This window comes from Sminthopsis crassicaudata, chromosome 1 (genome assembly GCF_048593235.1).
Source record: "Sminthopsis crassicaudata isolate SCR6 chromosome 1, ASM4859323v1, whole genome shotgun sequence".
Taxonomy (NCBI): Eukaryota; Metazoa; Chordata; class Mammalia; order Dasyuromorphia; family Dasyuridae; genus Sminthopsis; species Sminthopsis crassicaudata.
In genome coordinates this window covers 494,976,799-494,993,499 of record NC_133617.1, presented here as the reverse complement: position 1 = coordinate 494,993,499, position 16,701 = coordinate 494,976,799, and the positions used below count along the sequence as shown (strand labels likewise).

At 34.4% G+C, this 16,701-nt stretch overlaps 1 protein-coding gene across 6 annotated transcripts in view; it reads right to left on the bottom strand.

The window, feature by feature from the left end:
- Positions 1–16,701, bottom strand: part of LOC141550609 (aldehyde dehydrogenase 1A1) — an 81,387-nt gene that overhangs the window by 23,432 nt on the left and 41,254 nt on the right. For 5 of the 6 annotated variants that reach the window (XR_012484645.1, XM_074281426.1, XM_074281427.1 and 2 more), the window contains exons 4-8: positions 12,790–12,930; positions 10,077–10,206; positions 7,368–7,429; positions 5,305–5,433; positions 4,379–4,492 (exon numbers count right to left, since the gene is read on the bottom strand). Coding sequence is in view for 5 of the 6 variants with exons in the window: in XM_074281426.1 (XP_074137527.1) it covers positions 4,379–4,492; positions 5,305–5,433; positions 7,368–7,429; positions 10,077–10,206; positions 12,790–12,930 (576 nt within the window). In the remaining variant the exon portion in view is untranslated. The remainder of the gene's footprint in view (positions 1–4,378; positions 4,493–5,304; positions 5,434–7,367; positions 7,430–10,076; positions 10,207–12,789; positions 12,931–16,701) is intronic. The other variant, XM_074281430.1, reaches the window with a different exon arrangement.

Here is a 16,701-nt window from a genome sequence, read left to right as displayed (position 1 = left end):
TCCTCAATTTTGGAAGTTTTATTCAAAGATACTGCCTTTGTATACTTTCCCCTGTGCTCATTTCCTATCCACTAGGATTCTTGAATAACTGGAAGTCTACATTACGTTTTGGAAAATGTACAGTGCTCTCACTGACACAAAAATGTTTGCTCCTGAAATAGTCCACCTCTGACTCAGCAATATTCTAAGAAATAATTAAATAAGAAATAATCCGAAGGTCAATGGAGACATATGAGATTTATGTAAACAAGCTATAGAATGCCACCAACAATAACTTTCATAAAGATAGCAGTAATAAAACTAAGGATATCCGATTAGAAAAAAAAAAGTCATTTTAATGGCAAGAATGAGAGACAACAGCTGGGCCATTTACTTGGTGCATAAATGTCCAAGAGATAACAAAAGAAAAGTTTTTTGTCATTTGGGTAGATTCTCTAAGGAAAACATATACAAGAAGTGAAAAGGTGAGCCTCTGATTGTATTTTTGGAGACAGCACCATCAGTGCATACATCTCTAAAAGCATAAAAAATAAAATAAAAGCTCTTGTCATAAATGTTGCAATAAATTATAATACCTGATTTTTTTTTTTTTAGTTTTGCTGAAAATTTTATGGAATTGTGTTCAATAAGTCTAGCAATCAATGGCTTGGAACCCATCTGAAATACCATCCCAATTTTCCTATTCTATAGCTACACTTAATTAAGAAAACCAAGAACCTTCCTTCCACTATCTTTTGTCCCTTTTTATTCTAAGATTATTATTTATTATTATTATTGAAATGAAAGTTGTTGAGAAGCCAGCACTCTCCCCAATTCTATAACATTTGGGAGTATCTAAATTAAACCACAATCAGTAGTACATTGCTGGTACCTAAAGATGTTAAACTAATTTATTAGATGGAGTAAAAAATTGTAGCACGCAATAAGAATTTACTATATTGAGAAAAATTTGTAGAATGCAATTGAGAAATAAGAATTAAACTTTGCTTAGTGTTTTTAAACCAGAAAATCATTCCTTGTTATGGGCCAGAACTCTGAACTTGAAACAAGGATTCTTACAAGGTACTAACTAAGTGGAATTGATGAGACAATGGTTATCTAGTTCAGCATGGTGCTTAATAGTTCTCTAGTTAATTATGATTGATTTAATCTTACAACAAATAATGGTTCCCTAGTGATATAATGATTGGTTGATACTCAGTGTAGAGCATATAAGCCAAGCTGTCTGAGCCAAGGAAAGAGATTTCATTTCCACCTTCAGTCAGGCTCCTGGTGGCTCTTCTAGGGGATTGAGAACAGAATCAGAGCTAGGGAAGAGAAGCCGACTGGAGGCTGAAGCACAAGCCCTTGGACTCAGATTCATTCACTTCATCTCACACCACCTTGGTGGCAGGCTCTCCTCCTTCACTTCTCCCATGAAAACAAGATTCCTGAAGGCCTCTAAGAAAGTTAGCTGAAGCCCCAGGCAAGGAGACAAGATTTTGAAGGAGATAATAAAGGATTTGGACTTTAACACCTGGGCTACTCTTGTGATTACTGAGCTGAAACGAAGGTTGCTCCACAACCTCCAGAAAACCCAACCAAGAACACTATAATCCACTATATCTTCTAAAAAATCGGAACTTGAACTGCTCAAATATTTAAATGGGACAAAATGGTAGATATCCTCAAATACCTCTGTGCTATTTGTCATTATATAAGGCAGTGTTGTTTTGAGGGAGGACCAATGATAGCACAGTATGATGTCTTGACTTATATGTGAGATAGATTTCAGAGAGTAGAATTACACGAAGTCATCAATCTTGCTCTCTTTTCCAGAGTAATTGAAGTCAGGACAAGACAAAAGTGAGGATGACTGGTGATGGACAAGGATGTAGGGGATAATTGGCATCTCTGGTGTTTGACCAAGCTCTAAGCACTCCACAGAGTCTGATTCCTGGCTATTGGAACAAATTGTTCTCATCCCCTCATTCTGTTGGTAGAAATTATTCACATGCTTGGGGGTAGACATCCTCCTGACTCCCTTCTGTGTTTGAGATCTCTGGTGACTCTCAAAGTGGCTTTACTCATCTCTCCATATGGTTTCACTGGGATATGGTTCCTGCTTATATCACCGCTTCTTGGAGACATAGGTGGGAGTTGGATGACTGATTGGATGCTAAGGTCCTTGAGGATGACTCAGTAAGCCCTCATACCACAGGAACTTGTTTTATCCTGAACACCCCATATGAGGCAATATGGGCAATATGGTGTGGTGAATAGAAAGCTACACTGGAATTCAGGAAGACCTGATTTTATGACCATGGAAGGTCACTCAATTTCTCTGAGCTTCTATTTCCATTTGGGTGAAATAGGAATGATAATTGCTACATAGCCATCTCACAAAGTTGCTGTGAGGATTAAATAAGAAATCCGCATGGGATTTCATGAATTTTGAAGCAATATGCTAATGGCAGATGTTAAACTACTTCTGTGACATGGACAAATAGCATAAACTCATGACAGGCTTTACAATACAAAACTTTCAAAAACAAAAGAGGTACAATTTTATGTTTCCAATAAACTTAATAGGATCTCTAAATTGCTGTGGCATTTTAAAATTTTTAAATGAAAATACAGTTGTAATATATAGATCAAGTGATGACAAGTTCCACTTGTATTACTGAACTCACAGAAGGCCATAACAGGAAGAGACTTGAGAGTTTACCAGCCCCCTTATTTTGTAGTAGACAAAACTGAAATACAGAGAATTTATGACTTACTGAATATTTTGCAGTTAACAATGACAGAAATTGGATTCAAATTTCAGGGTTTTTGACATGAAGGCCTGGGCAAACTTTCAGAGAACTTTAGTTAGAAAAGCATTTTGTTCATCTCTAAATCGCTATAGACACATGAGACCTTGTTAGCCCTATCATATCATCCACCACAGTTTCTATGAAATGATAACTGAAAAGCAAGTTCCAGGTTTGGTTTGCAAGTCATCATGGTATCCATCATTATATTATGGGCATAGGCATTATCACTCCGTAGAGGACTTTGACTTTGATTCACTTGTAATCAAAGTCTGCTCTTATACATGTGACTCATGCACAGTAATTGTGGAGTCCACCTGAGCCTCTCCAACTTGGTCTGTTGGTTCATGCTCATAGAATTCAAGCTTATTTTGATGCATTTCCATTTATGACAAACACAATAAGGAAGAACAATTTGGTGGGGATTAGCAAGAGTGCCACCCCAGTATTAGTCTATCAACAAGCATTTATTAAATATCTATGATGTGTCTGATTTTGTGCTAGACATCTAAAATTTAAATACAAAAGTGAAAGAAATCTAGCCTTCAAGGAGCTTACCTTCTCCCAGACCTACTGCAGTTCCTTGAAAATAGGAAATACAATGAATGGCCATGAAATTCAATTATAAAGAGTTGTTTCTCTAAACTCTCTTTAAACTGCTTTTCTGGCTCATATGGTATGTTTGAAGACCATAGTAAGATACAAATGATTAGATAGTGTGACAAATGGAGTTTTGCAGTGTTAACTGTTCTGCTTCTACAGATTTCCCTGGGAAAGGATAAATACCCCAGATAATGTACTAGGATTGTAATTAAGGAGGGGGAGGGCAATGCTGCTTCTGAAAGTGGAAACTTGACCAAAGGCAAGAGCTCAAAGAACAAAAAGAAAGAGCTGCTCTGGTCACATTTTGCTTAGGATTGGGTATACTATTACTTTATAAATGAATAATAATAAATTACTACTTCATAATTGCAATTAGAACCATCAAAAACTTACAGGCTCTCATATTGAATTGTGAAAGCATTAGAAGGACATAAATGACAGAAACTTAAACCAATAGACAACTCCCATTCTCAGATATGAGTAAAGTTCACAATAATAATTGTGAATTATTGGAAAAATCAACAACAACAGCAATAAAGAACATGCTTATACAAAAAAAAAACTCTGGAAAAATCTTGAGTAATTGGGAATCCTGAAGGGAGACGTAGGCTAGCAAATATACAAAGGCTTGATTGGGCCTTTGTAAAGTGTGTTCCAATTCTATGGAATTGGGCACACCGGCTTCTAGCAAGAACCTAAATAAATGCCTTCCTCTTTATACTTGCCTAATCTGCATTTGCACACATGGGAAAGTGATTGCTGAGGAGCCACATCCTTAAATCCTGCAATCAGGAAAGCAGTGGGCTGTGGCAGCTCTCCTGGCTAACTTCCTGATCCTGCCTGAAGTCAAGCAGATTACCCACAAAAAAAGGGTGAGTCTTTCCACAGATAGGAATGTATTTTATAAAAGAACCTTGACTCTAAAGTAGTTAAGTATAATTCTAACCACTGAAGATGATTTAACATTTAAATTGACTTACCTCTGTGGACCCTGTGAAGGCCACTTTATCTACATCCATGTGAGAAGAAATGGCTGCTCCTGCTGTGGGCCCATAACCTGGCACAATATTCACTACTCCTGGTGGAAATCCTGCCTAAAGGAATCATAGAGCCACAAATTGACTGGAGAGAAGGAGGATGGAAAAACGACTATAAAAAGGAAAGCACCTTGAATAAATGATAAAAACACTAATGAAGCAGTTGTGTGCTAATTCCTACACGGCCACCTCACAAAGTTGCTGTGAGGATCAAATGAGAAAACTGGCTTTCATTTTATGAATTCCCAATGCTGTTGTATGCCAAATACTGCATTAAATGCTGGAAATAAAAATATAAAAGCAATAAATCCCTACCTGTCCGGGAATTTTTATTCTAATAGGGGAGACAACTCATAGAGGGGAATCACTAGTGGCCAATGAAGGGAGTTATAATCAGGTCAGTCACATTCACAGGAAGTAGAAGCAATCCAACAGTGCACTGAGAAGCCATTTGATGAGGTGATCATAGGTCTCATAGAAAACCATGGAAGGGAGGGAGAGGTTAGGAGAATGCTAGCAAGAGTATTTTTTGCAGTGTTGGAAAACTAAGGCATATGGTCCTAGGCAATGGAGAACAACATGACTGTTCTTTTTGGGTATAATCCTTGTTGGTCAGATGATAAAGGACTCATTTTGAAGGACAGGAAGGGTAGGGGTAGGAATGGGGTGCTAAGAATACAAAGAAAAGCAAAAATACACATCTTGCCTTTCTAATGGAAGAGAACAAAATATATATTTAGTTAAAAATCCCTTCATTTGGCTATATATGGTCATTCTTAAAAAGGATAGTATACTGTTTTTTTTTTTTTCTTTTTCCCCCCTTTTACGTAGTAGATGGTTAAGAGTACATTGTGACTGACCAAACTCACCTCTTTGATTAGTGATGCTACATAAAGAGCAGAGAGTGGGGTTTGTTCTGCTGGTTTGACAACCACAGTGTTTCCACAGCAAAGGGCTGGTCCAATTTTCCAAATGAACATAACCAAAGGGAAATTCCACTAGAAAACAAGGAATAAGAACCCATTTTCTTGTTAATACTAAATCACCTTTTTTTGTAAATGGAATATACTGATAATGCCTTTTCACAAGCTGTACCACTGCAATTGGAACTTGGGAAGGTAACTTTGTAGCTAAAAACCAAGCTCTTGGGAATGGATCTGGGGATAGGCTAAATATCATTTGAAGACTAGCACAGAAATTTTTTCAGAGAAAAGCTCATTAGAAGAGTAGTCACCAACTGAGGATTTTTCCCCTATCAAAGGAACTCGTGTAGCTTTGTTTACCTAGCAAGGTTGTGATTCAGACCAGAGAACAGATCCATACTTAAGAAGTCACTGATCTATGACTTGATTTTCCACACATTTTAAATTTCTCAAATCTGAAACAGTAACAATTACAGTATTACAAAATTATTGTTGCATGATCTTATTGACTTAATAGTATTAAAGATAACCCTCAAGTTAAAAAGTGATTTTTAAATAAAATCTTGTGTTTATAGGATGGGATGGAAAGAGATATGGTAATTTTCATTTCTGTCCTTTGAAGTAACTTTGCACCATATAAAAATAATATGTTCATAGTGTAAGAAGTAAATATATGGTAGTTTCACATTAAGTGTAATGACTGTAAAAGCTCTTTTTATTCAGTACAATTAGTATTTACAAATTATCACATTTCCTCACTAATATTTATTAGGAATAAGTGGGTCACTGAAAACATTTATCTTGCTGTTGGTGGTTTTGTGCTTGTTGCATATGATTTTTAAAATAATGCATTTTAAGAGTATTTATGAATATCATTTTTTGGGCTTTTCTATAACAAGTGGCATGGAAAATTAATTTCCTAATTAATAAATATAACTAGTTATTTAGATATTATGTTATCAAAAACTACAGGGTATAATGGATATGAGACTAGGAAGTCTTGCCTCTGGTTACTTGTTAATTGTATGTACCTGGACAAGTCACTTAACCTTGCATTACTGCAGGAAACTCTCCAAAAGAGTTGCTGATGAGATATTTCTCCTTCTGCCCAAGTAGAGGAAGTCCTCTCTCTCTCGAGAGTGACAATTAAACTTTAGGTTTTTGGTCCAAAAAGAAAATTTATTTGGTTAGAATATTGGAAAATGCCAACAATAAATCACTTTTACAGTTGGTATTCAAGGAAATTGCAGCAAAGATGACTTGCATTAAACAAACTGAGAGAGACAGATTTCCATTTACTTATAAATAAAATTGGAGTATCATTTTAAATCTGGAGATATACACTGTGCTTTTGGATTGTATGCCAAAATGCTACTGGCAGTACTTTAAAAAATGTTGATACTTCAAAGGATTTTTTTATCTCATTGGTGTAGATATTTCTATACATATCCAATCATGTCATGTGATTCTTATATGTGCTATGCTTTGGAAAATTCCTTTTACAATCGTCACAGCCTGGAGATGGTGCTTCTCAGCAATTAAGTTAGTAGTTCAAAATAAAAAAGATATTGAGTGATGGGGTGTTTTAATTACACTAAAATGATGCCCTAAGAAGCAAATTACTTGTTTCACTTTATTTTGTGCTAGACAAAATAGAACTTATGTAAACTCTATCATACTACAAAGGGACATAATAAAGAGCAATAAAAAAGAAATGCCATCTTTAAATTGGGTAAAATACCTCATGATTTTAATGAAAGGATATTTGATTCATTGCCATTGCAGCATTAGAAAATAATCTTGTGTCCTGAAAGGGCAAGAATTCCTCGTTTGCAAATAGGAAGTTGCTTATCCACTGAAGGTATAAGGCCTCAATATGATTTATTGCACCAAACTTCTTCAACTTTTGCATTTAGTACATTTCTAAATAAAATTTTGTGGAGCAAAAAGCACAGGGTTCATTCTTTCATCAGAGTATTTAAAAAATCTTACATATGGAGGCAACTTACAGGAATGATTTGGCCACAAACACCAACAGGTTCATGTCTTGTGTAAGAGAAATACTTTCCGTCTAAAACAAACAATAAAAGCACAGTAAATACAAAGATACATATGAAATAGCTATGATAGATAAAACAAGCTATTAAATATGCACAAAATGGAGATTCGTGTCATAGTGTAATATCACGTATCTTGATGTCTAGGTATTGTATGTGCTCTACAAGTTGGTATAATTCTGCCCCTTGTCTATCACAAACTATATTTGAAAATATTTCCAGAAAACAAATGGTGAAATGACTAATGAATGGAATGGGGTTGGGGAAATGTATGCTAAGTACCAAAAACATACAGTTCTATGAGCTCTAGTATGACAAGATTTAATAGCAAAATAGCAACCAGGATTTCTATAAAATGTAGGCTCCATTCTCTTTACTGGAGGTCCAACGTCCCTCAGCAATCCAACCTAAATTGTTTTTTTTTTTTTTTTTTTTTTAAAACAAAAAGAACTCAAGAAACCACAAACATTTTTTCTAATACTGCCTTTTTCTTCCCCACTCCCATAAAAGACAATTGGTTTATATCTGATTTTAACTTCATTCCTTTTTTTTTTTTTTTTTTTTTTTTTTTTGAGGCTGGGATTAAGTGACTTGCCTAGGGTCACACAGCTAGGAAGTGTTAATTCAGGGCTGGTGCTCTATCCACTGCACCACCTAGCTGCCCCAACTTCATTCTTACACTTACAATATTTCATTTTGTCTTTCCTGCTAAATTTTGTTTAAACTTCTGTAGATTCTAGGTCCTACAGAAACATGGTGGCTATAGAAAAATGGGATTGTGTCCTATTTCCACTTTGTACTTCATCAGAATGCAGTTAAGTACTTTACACATTTGTTGTTTGTTTATCTTTTATTTTGTCCCATTTTTGTTAACCATAGCATGGGCTTCTTCTATCCTCCATTATTTGGTCTGTTCCAAGTCCATATTGTTGCTACTATGATACTATCTATATGTCTCATCCTCTACTGGCTTCTTTTCTTTTCAAAATCAGGGTCTTTTTTTTTTTTAAATGAGTCCTGTCTTCTCATTATGTGACTTCATTTTCAAAATTTATCCTTTCAGTGTAGAGCCTGTATTAATTTCTTTAAGTATTTTACACATAGTAGATACTTAATTCTTGTTGTATGTATTTTAATATTGACTCAATATTCTTTTGTACATTTCATTCCTTTTCTTACTTAATCTAGAATATCTTTGTCCTCTCCCTCTCCTTCTCCCTCTTCCTCTTCCTCTCCCTTTCTCTCTTTCTCTCTCTATCCTTTCCTTTCCTCCCTCCCTTTCTCTTTCTTCTTCTCTTCCTTTCTCTCTTCCTTCCTTCCTTTCTCTCTCCCTTCCTTCCTTTCTCTCTCTCTTCCTTCCTTCCTTTCTCTCTTCCTTCCTTCCTTTCCCTCTCTTCCTTCCTTCTTTTCTCTCTCTTCCTTCCTTCCTTTCTTTCTCTCCCTCTTCCTTCCTTCCTTTCTCTCTCTCTTCCTTCCTTCCTTTCTCTCTTCCTTCCTTCCTTTCCCTCTCTTCCTTCCTTCTTTTCTCTCTCTTCCTTCCTTCCTTTCTCTCTCTCTTCCTTCCTTCCTTTCTCTCTCTCTTCCTTCCTTCCTTTCTCTCTTCCTTCCTTTCTTTCTCTCTCTCTTCCTTCCTTCCTTTCTCTCTCTCTTCCTTCCTTCCTTTCTCTCTCTTCCTTTCTCTCTTCCTTCCTTCCTTTCTTCGTTTCTTTCTTTTCTTACTATTTTTAGGTCGTTATGCCTTAAGCTATTTAAATTCTTGACAAAACTTAAAAATCATTTAAAATCTTCAATTACTGACTTCATTAAATTCGGGAGTGAGATTGATCCTCAAAGAGTAGAGGTACACCATGATCAAGTCACAATTTTCTTCATCTTTTTATAGAACCAGCTAGGTTTTAAATGAACAATTGGCTTATCTCTAAACTTTTCTATTCAAACTCTGTTCCTCTTAAAACCAATGGATACAATTTATACCAGTGTGTCATTTTTGAGCTCTTTTGTTCTGGAGTTAAATTTGAACCAAATTCCAATAGCAGTTCAAGTTCTTTAAATTTCTAACTGTTTATCTTCCTATGAAACTCTGTGTGTGTGTGTGTGTGTGTGTGTGTGTGTGTGAGAGAGAGAGAGAGAGAGAGAGAGAGAGAGAGAGAGAGAGAGAGAGAGAGAGAGAGAGAGAGAGAGAGAGAGAGAGAATTTGTTTCCTTTCTTTGAGTTAACCAGTTTCGCTGGGAACTTAAATCATTAGTACCAAGCAAGACTAGAAGTAGATGATTGTGTGGGTATGTTACTGGAGCATGGAAAGAATCCTAGCTAATTATCTGATACCTGAGCATAACTTATCATTGCATATAAAAAGAAAAAAAAAGAGGCAAAATATTAAACATCAGTTTAAAAAGTTTGACCCTTGGGGGAAGAGAGTACAAATTTTACTCCATTCAATAATTAGATCAATTGAAGGATATTTAATAATTATTAAAATGTTTCTTAACCTGTTATTGACATAATTTTACTGAATCTGTAATTAAAGAACTATTAATAAATATTAATAGCACCTGCCAAGATAAAATTTTCACTATCCAAAAAAGTAATTCTATTATGAAGAACTTGGCTGTAGCTAGATGTGTTGAATTTCTATTTTTTAAAGAGCTCAAATTTACTTACCTATTGGGATTGTACGACCCTGAATCTTATCTGCCCAACTTGCAAAGTAGCGTAAAATCTTCACACAGCCACCTAAATCCATGAGGTATGCATTGGAAAAAACTTTTCCACCATTCACAGATTCTATTGTCTAGGGGAAAAAAGATTAAGTTCAAACTGAGCTCAATATGTCTTGAATTGAAAATAAAATATTACATGATTATTTATTTAGGTACCAATCCTACTCTTATTGTAAGGACAGTATTGTATAGCAGATGAGTCCTAGGCTTAAAATTAGGAAGACCGGGCTTCATATTTTGCCTCAGATATCCAATGTCCTGGGTAAGCAAATCCTTCTGCTTATACTTGTGACAACTCTCTAGATTTATTTCTGGGTACATTGAGATATTTAGGGCGGAGAGAGTAAGTATACCAGAGCCCCTCATGCTTGTGAAATTACAGATCCCTGATGTACTTATTCTAGCAAACATACCTTTCAGGGTTTAAGCTATAGTCTGAAAAATGGACTGACCTAAATGAATCATCTGGCTTTCTGTCTGATTGCCTTTAGGTAAACCAAGAGTTTTTAGTCTTTTTGTATGTGTCATAGATCACCTTGACAGTCTGGTGAAACCTTCTCATAATGTTTATTATATATATACAATAAAATTCATAAGACTTCAAAGGAAGCTCATTATGCTAAAATATAACTGTAAAAAATATTTTTCTAAAAGAATGAGTTCAAGGATACCAGGTTAAGAATCTCTAATATAGATTATCATTGACTGATTATGCACTAGCTGAAAATGGAATGCATGGAAAGGAGTATTATTAGACAAAACTGAGATAGTTTAATGGCATCAGATGGTGAGGAGTTCTGAGTACCAGGTTTAGGATAATTAAAGCACATTAGGAACCCCTGAGGAATTTTGGACAGAAAAGTGACATGGTCCAGTGTACCAGATAAGGAAGATTTAAATGTTACATTTCTTTCCTCTCTCTTCTCTTCCCCAACATCTAAGAATGAAATTTCATGGAGGAAGGGATATTGTCTTTAAAACAGTATTATATGACTTCTTTAATACCAATTTGAATATAATTTGAAAGATATATAATTGAATTTATATTCTTTGAATATAAGAGACCTGGTAGATAGCTACTTAATGAATACTTTGCTAGGTCTTCTGCTGGTCCATAAATAAATAGTGATGTCTTTGATCCTAATTAGCCCTTGATATAAATGTTCCTTGTATGTTAATGCTAAAGTTGGGCATTTATATAATCTCTAAGTTTTATGGACTAACTTCACATCATTTCAATAGATCTTTTATCATGTGGACTTTACAACACTGACTGGTAGGTAAGAATGGTAAAATTATTCTGCTATTTCTTACTATGTGTATAAGAGAATTTGGTCTTTTCCCCCCTGCTGATACCAGAAAAAGTATCTTGTATATACTAGGAGCTTTTAAGCATGATTACTGGATTGAATTAATTCAAGTTTCATTTTGCCTTGAGCAGAAGAACTAATGATTAGCTCTTGCACATCCATGGTTTCTTCTGTGCTATGTTTCTAGGAATTACATAGATTTGTTTTTTGGTTTATGCTCCCTACCAAACCGTTATTATTGGAATATTAAGTACAAAGTAGCCCAGAATTCTTAGTTCAGTTTTCAAGTTTGCCTAGAGACTTCTAAGTCTAAACAAAGGGCATTTGGGGCTGAAAATAATAAGGGAGAGAAAGAAAAGAGAAAAAAAACAAAATTAAAAAAAACCCCAACTCATTACCAAGTGTAGTACCATAGAGAGTAACTACAGCTTACAAAGAATTATAGAAGGTGTCCAAAAATTCAAAGGAGCAACAAAGTGGCAGTAACAAAAAATCTGCCACCTCAGATAACTATGTACTAGTGCACAAAAACAGGTAATAGTCAAAGTGAAGGGGAGATTTGAATATAACTCTGGAAGGGAAAATTTTACTCCAAAGAAATTAGATGAGTAAAAGGGGGACAAGGAACACTATGGATTAAGAAGATAAGCTCATATGAGGAAATCCTGGAATAATAATAATGATAACAACAACAATAACAACAACAATAGAAGAAAAATATCAGTTACAATGTGCCAGACACTATACTAAGTTCTTTACAAATGTTACATCATTTGATGCTCATAAGAACTCTGAAAGATAGGTATTATTATAATCCCCTTTCTATGGTTAAGGAAACTGAAATAAACAGCTAATTGTAGTAAAATGCTACAAAACAGTGAGATGTTTTTGAGAAACAGTGGTGGATCCTGGATAAAAAAACTAGTCCGAAAGAAATGGATCTGAGGCCCAACATTGGGTATATAACTCGTTTAACTAAGTCATAGCCACTCAGTGTTCTAGGAAAATCAGTAATACTTTAAATTGTAGGGAAGAGGCTGCCCTGCATTAATAGTATTTCCTTATCCATGCATTCTTGATATCAATTAAATCATAACATTTATCCTTTTCCTTTTCCTATTAATTTATTATTATTATTATTACATGCAAAAAGGCTCCTTCAATAAGATTCTTTTCAACTCTTAGGAGAGATAAGTAAAACAGCTTGTAAAGGAATTCCTTAAAATTTTGAAGAAATTTTTTTTGAGTACATGAATCATCATTGCAAACAACTCAATTCATAATATAGAATAAAAGTGAGGCCTCTCCTCTACCAAACCCTTGCTTAATTTACTGCAAACTTACTGCCAAGAGCAGACGATCTCTTTCAATTAAATCGGCCAGTTTGTTCAGGAGGCGTCCTCTCTCAGAAGCGTCCATTGTCCGCCATGGGGAGCCAATCTGAAAAGCCTCTCTTGCTGCTTTCACTGCCTTATCCACATCCTCCTACAATATCAAAGAAAGATAAATTCAGAAGAAGGATCTTCAAGCAATGTTTCCTAATGTAATTTCAACATGGATTACTTTGGGAATCTAAATATACTGATAGAACTCAAGAATTGGCTTAAAATTATGAAATATTCTTATAAAAAAAGGAAAAGCTACAGAAATTACATTTAAAAAGAGAAGGCATTATGTCTATTTTCATTTTTTCCAAATGTTTATTCAATTAAAGTGTTTTGTAAATACCTCTTTTAAACATAACTATATCATTTTCACATAGAATAATTGAACATGTGGTAAGTCAAATAAGTAGCAAAGATGCAGTGCACTTTAAAGAGCACCTAGGTCAACCCCTTCATTTTACACAGGAAGAAACTGAACACCCAAAGAATTGGATTGATTTGCTCAAGCTCACACAAGGAACACAAACAGTGTGTGAACCTGTCTTCTGACTGAATACTCCTATTTCTCTGTTCTCTATAGAAATGTATTCATTAGGATCTCACTCAAGTCCCACACTTCCATGGAATTTTCCTTAACTCTATAAAGGAGTTTTTTTTTAAAGGAGAGGAAATGTGACAGAGTAGAAAGAGTATTGGACTTGCATTCAGGAAACCCAAACTAAAACTTTAGTTTCAGTGTTATTGGTGAATCATTTAAAACCCATGAAACTTAATTTCCTCAATCTGTAAAGTAGGCATAATATCATATATTTCTTTATAAATATATTGTGACAGTCATTTTTAAAACTCTAAGATCCCTTATAAATATGGGTTATTATTTTGCTGATTTTTTTCTTTATCATTTTGTTATCATTTGTTTTTATGTCATTTAGATTTCTCATATCCCCCTTTTCTTTCACAGAGTAATTTTTCTTATAACAAACAATTGAGGGAAAAGGAAAAAGAAATAAAGTTTAGCAAACTTTGAATTGAAAAATGTATTAAAATTAACATCATATATAGTTTTCTGCTTTTTCTGCAAACTTTTGCAAAGGATCAGAGGAGGATCTGATGGGGAGGACAACCTTGTCATATTTCTTTGAGGATCAAATTTGTTCTTTGTAACTTCAAAACATTTATTTTCCCAATGTTATGTGATGGTGCTTCTTTTCCATTTTCATCACTGTTGTAATCACCTATGTTATTTTCCTGGATCAGCCTATTTAATTTCATATCAGTTCACTTTTTTTCTTGTGTCAAAAGTATTCATCAAATTCATTGTTTTATAACAGTAATATTCTATAATGTCTACATCGCACAATTTGTTTAGTTATTCTGCAGCAATGGGCCACTCTTGTTTCTACTTCTTTGCTACTACAGAAGTACTTCATTATTTTATACTCCATTGGCCTTTTTTTCTTTTTTGTCAATTATTGATATATCCCAGCAGAGAAGTGTTAAAAGTGTCAAAGGACATGGACAATTTTATTTTAATCACTTCTCTTATTGTTAGTGATTTGGAGTATTTTAAATAGTTTTAATAAGAGTTTGTAAATCTATTATTTTAACATCTTTAATAAGAGTTTACATTTCTTTTGAGTACTTTTTATTCACATCTTTTGATTTATCTATTTATTTGGGACTCTCTTTTAGTCACATATTTGTTGACTGCTACAGATTAAATATAGATTATAGATAAATATAGATTATATACCAACCATTTCAACTAGAAATATTTAATATAAAAATTTCCTAGTAGAATATTTCTTTTATTCTAGATACATTAATACTGTACAAAAATCATTGTCTTTCATGTAACCAAAATCCTCTTTGTTTTTTTTCGTGTAATAAGGATGTACCTCCTAAGTATAGCTGTGAAAAGTATATGATCCTCCTTTTTTTTGTTTCATAGTAGAATCTCATTTTTGTTGCTGCTGCTAAAGTGATAATTCTCCAAACTTTTGTACTATTTAAATCTATATAATATGACTTAGTATCCAATTATATGCAGTTTCTTTATATTAAGCAACTGTTCCATATTCTACTGACTAACATTTTAGAGGATAACTGACATTTACCAAAAGACATAATATGGCATCCATGGAGACATTAAAAACAGAAATTTAAGGTGGGCTTATGGGCAAGAAATACATAAAATAGACAGACCTTAATCACTATGGTCTATTATGTTGAGATTTGGATTTATTTCATACATTCTGTTCCCTTGCTAAGTTAAATAAAAGGAGTTGGACCCTACTGCTTTGAAATAAAGCAAATCACCAGGAATAGGAAGACTGTCTGCATGCTTTCAGAAGAACGCAACTTACACATTATATACTAACTGCCCTGTATTTAAACAAATCTGTGTGGTGCAATTTTCATATGGGTGCTTCTGTTCATTGTTCAGCACATGGTTTTTATCCATATATGGGTAACTATAGATATTGTAGCCTCCCAAAGGGAGTCTATGTGGCCAAATGGGTACTAAATTGATCAGAAATCAGGCAATTTTTTCTCTTTTTTCTCTCATCTACACCAGGCCTTTAATCACTTGTGTTTAAAAAGGCTTTGGAGGCGATGAATGCATCTACCTCACTATATAAGGTGCCAAAGCATATTGCTTGACCCCTAATGTTAAAATGAAAAAACAAAAACAAATTACACAAAAATCCTGAAGCTTTATTTAGGTCATGTGAATTTAGGAAAATGTCTCCCACAAACCCAGGCGATTTCTTCAGTCTTACAATAATTTAGCATCTTATGTAAAACATAAATTTCTTCACCTCTTTCTTTGCACTTCTCCAGAGATGACCCTTTTACTACATTCTCTGACTACTTGATCTCATAGTGATCTTTTCTTTCTCTTTTATCCTGTGAGGCTTCGGTGTAGCTGTTCAGATGTTTAATTCCTAATTGTTCACTAACTATGCATTTATGCTCATCTCCCCAGATTATACATTTGTCTTGAAGAATGTCACACATTGTTTATACTCTTTTATCACCTTCTCCACTTAAGTGGAGTTTTAAGTTTTGAAAAACATTTTACATATGGATCCTACAACAATCCTGTGAGATAGGCACCATTATTGATCTTATTTTAAATATGGGGACATTGAAGCATAGAGATGCAAAATATCTTGCCCAGGGTGATAGTGTTCTAAGGCAAGATTTGAATTCATATTTTTTCTGATTATAAATTTGAATGTCTCAAGGAATGTGGCTGACTTGGTATGAAGGCTATGTCAAGATCACAAGATCAGGCAGATCCTATCTACTGGGCTTCCATTGTAAATCATTGCTTTAAAAAAAAAATTCCAGGATAAAAATGGACACAATTGTCTCTAATTTGCTTTTGCTAGTTCTGTGATTTGATTGGTGTAGGGAATTTGCAGTAAAGAATTTCCCCCTGATTTTGCAGATCCCCACATCTTCTACCTTTTATAGTCTCAGAAATTAAGCCAATTTCTTCAGGTAATAAAGCCAGTATGTAGTAAAGATAGAATTTGAATCTTAATTTCATGATTTTGAGGGAAGCGTTTTATTCTAGAACCATACTGCTCCTCCTGTATGTGGGTGACTCTGTGTGTATATGTGTAAGCAAATATGTTAATGTGCCCAGAATGTCATATTCATATTTGGAGAAGCTTGTTGCCAGAAAGATGCTACCAGGTAATCCTTGTTTTTGTTTTTGTTTTTTTTTCATGAAAACACTATCATGCATCAGCTGCCTTCTTCCTTGTGGCAGCCCCTTTCTTTGACTGATAAGTTCATTCCCAAAGTTCCGCTTTGGGGAAGGACTCAGAACACTGATCCTTTATTCTATGGATTTTTA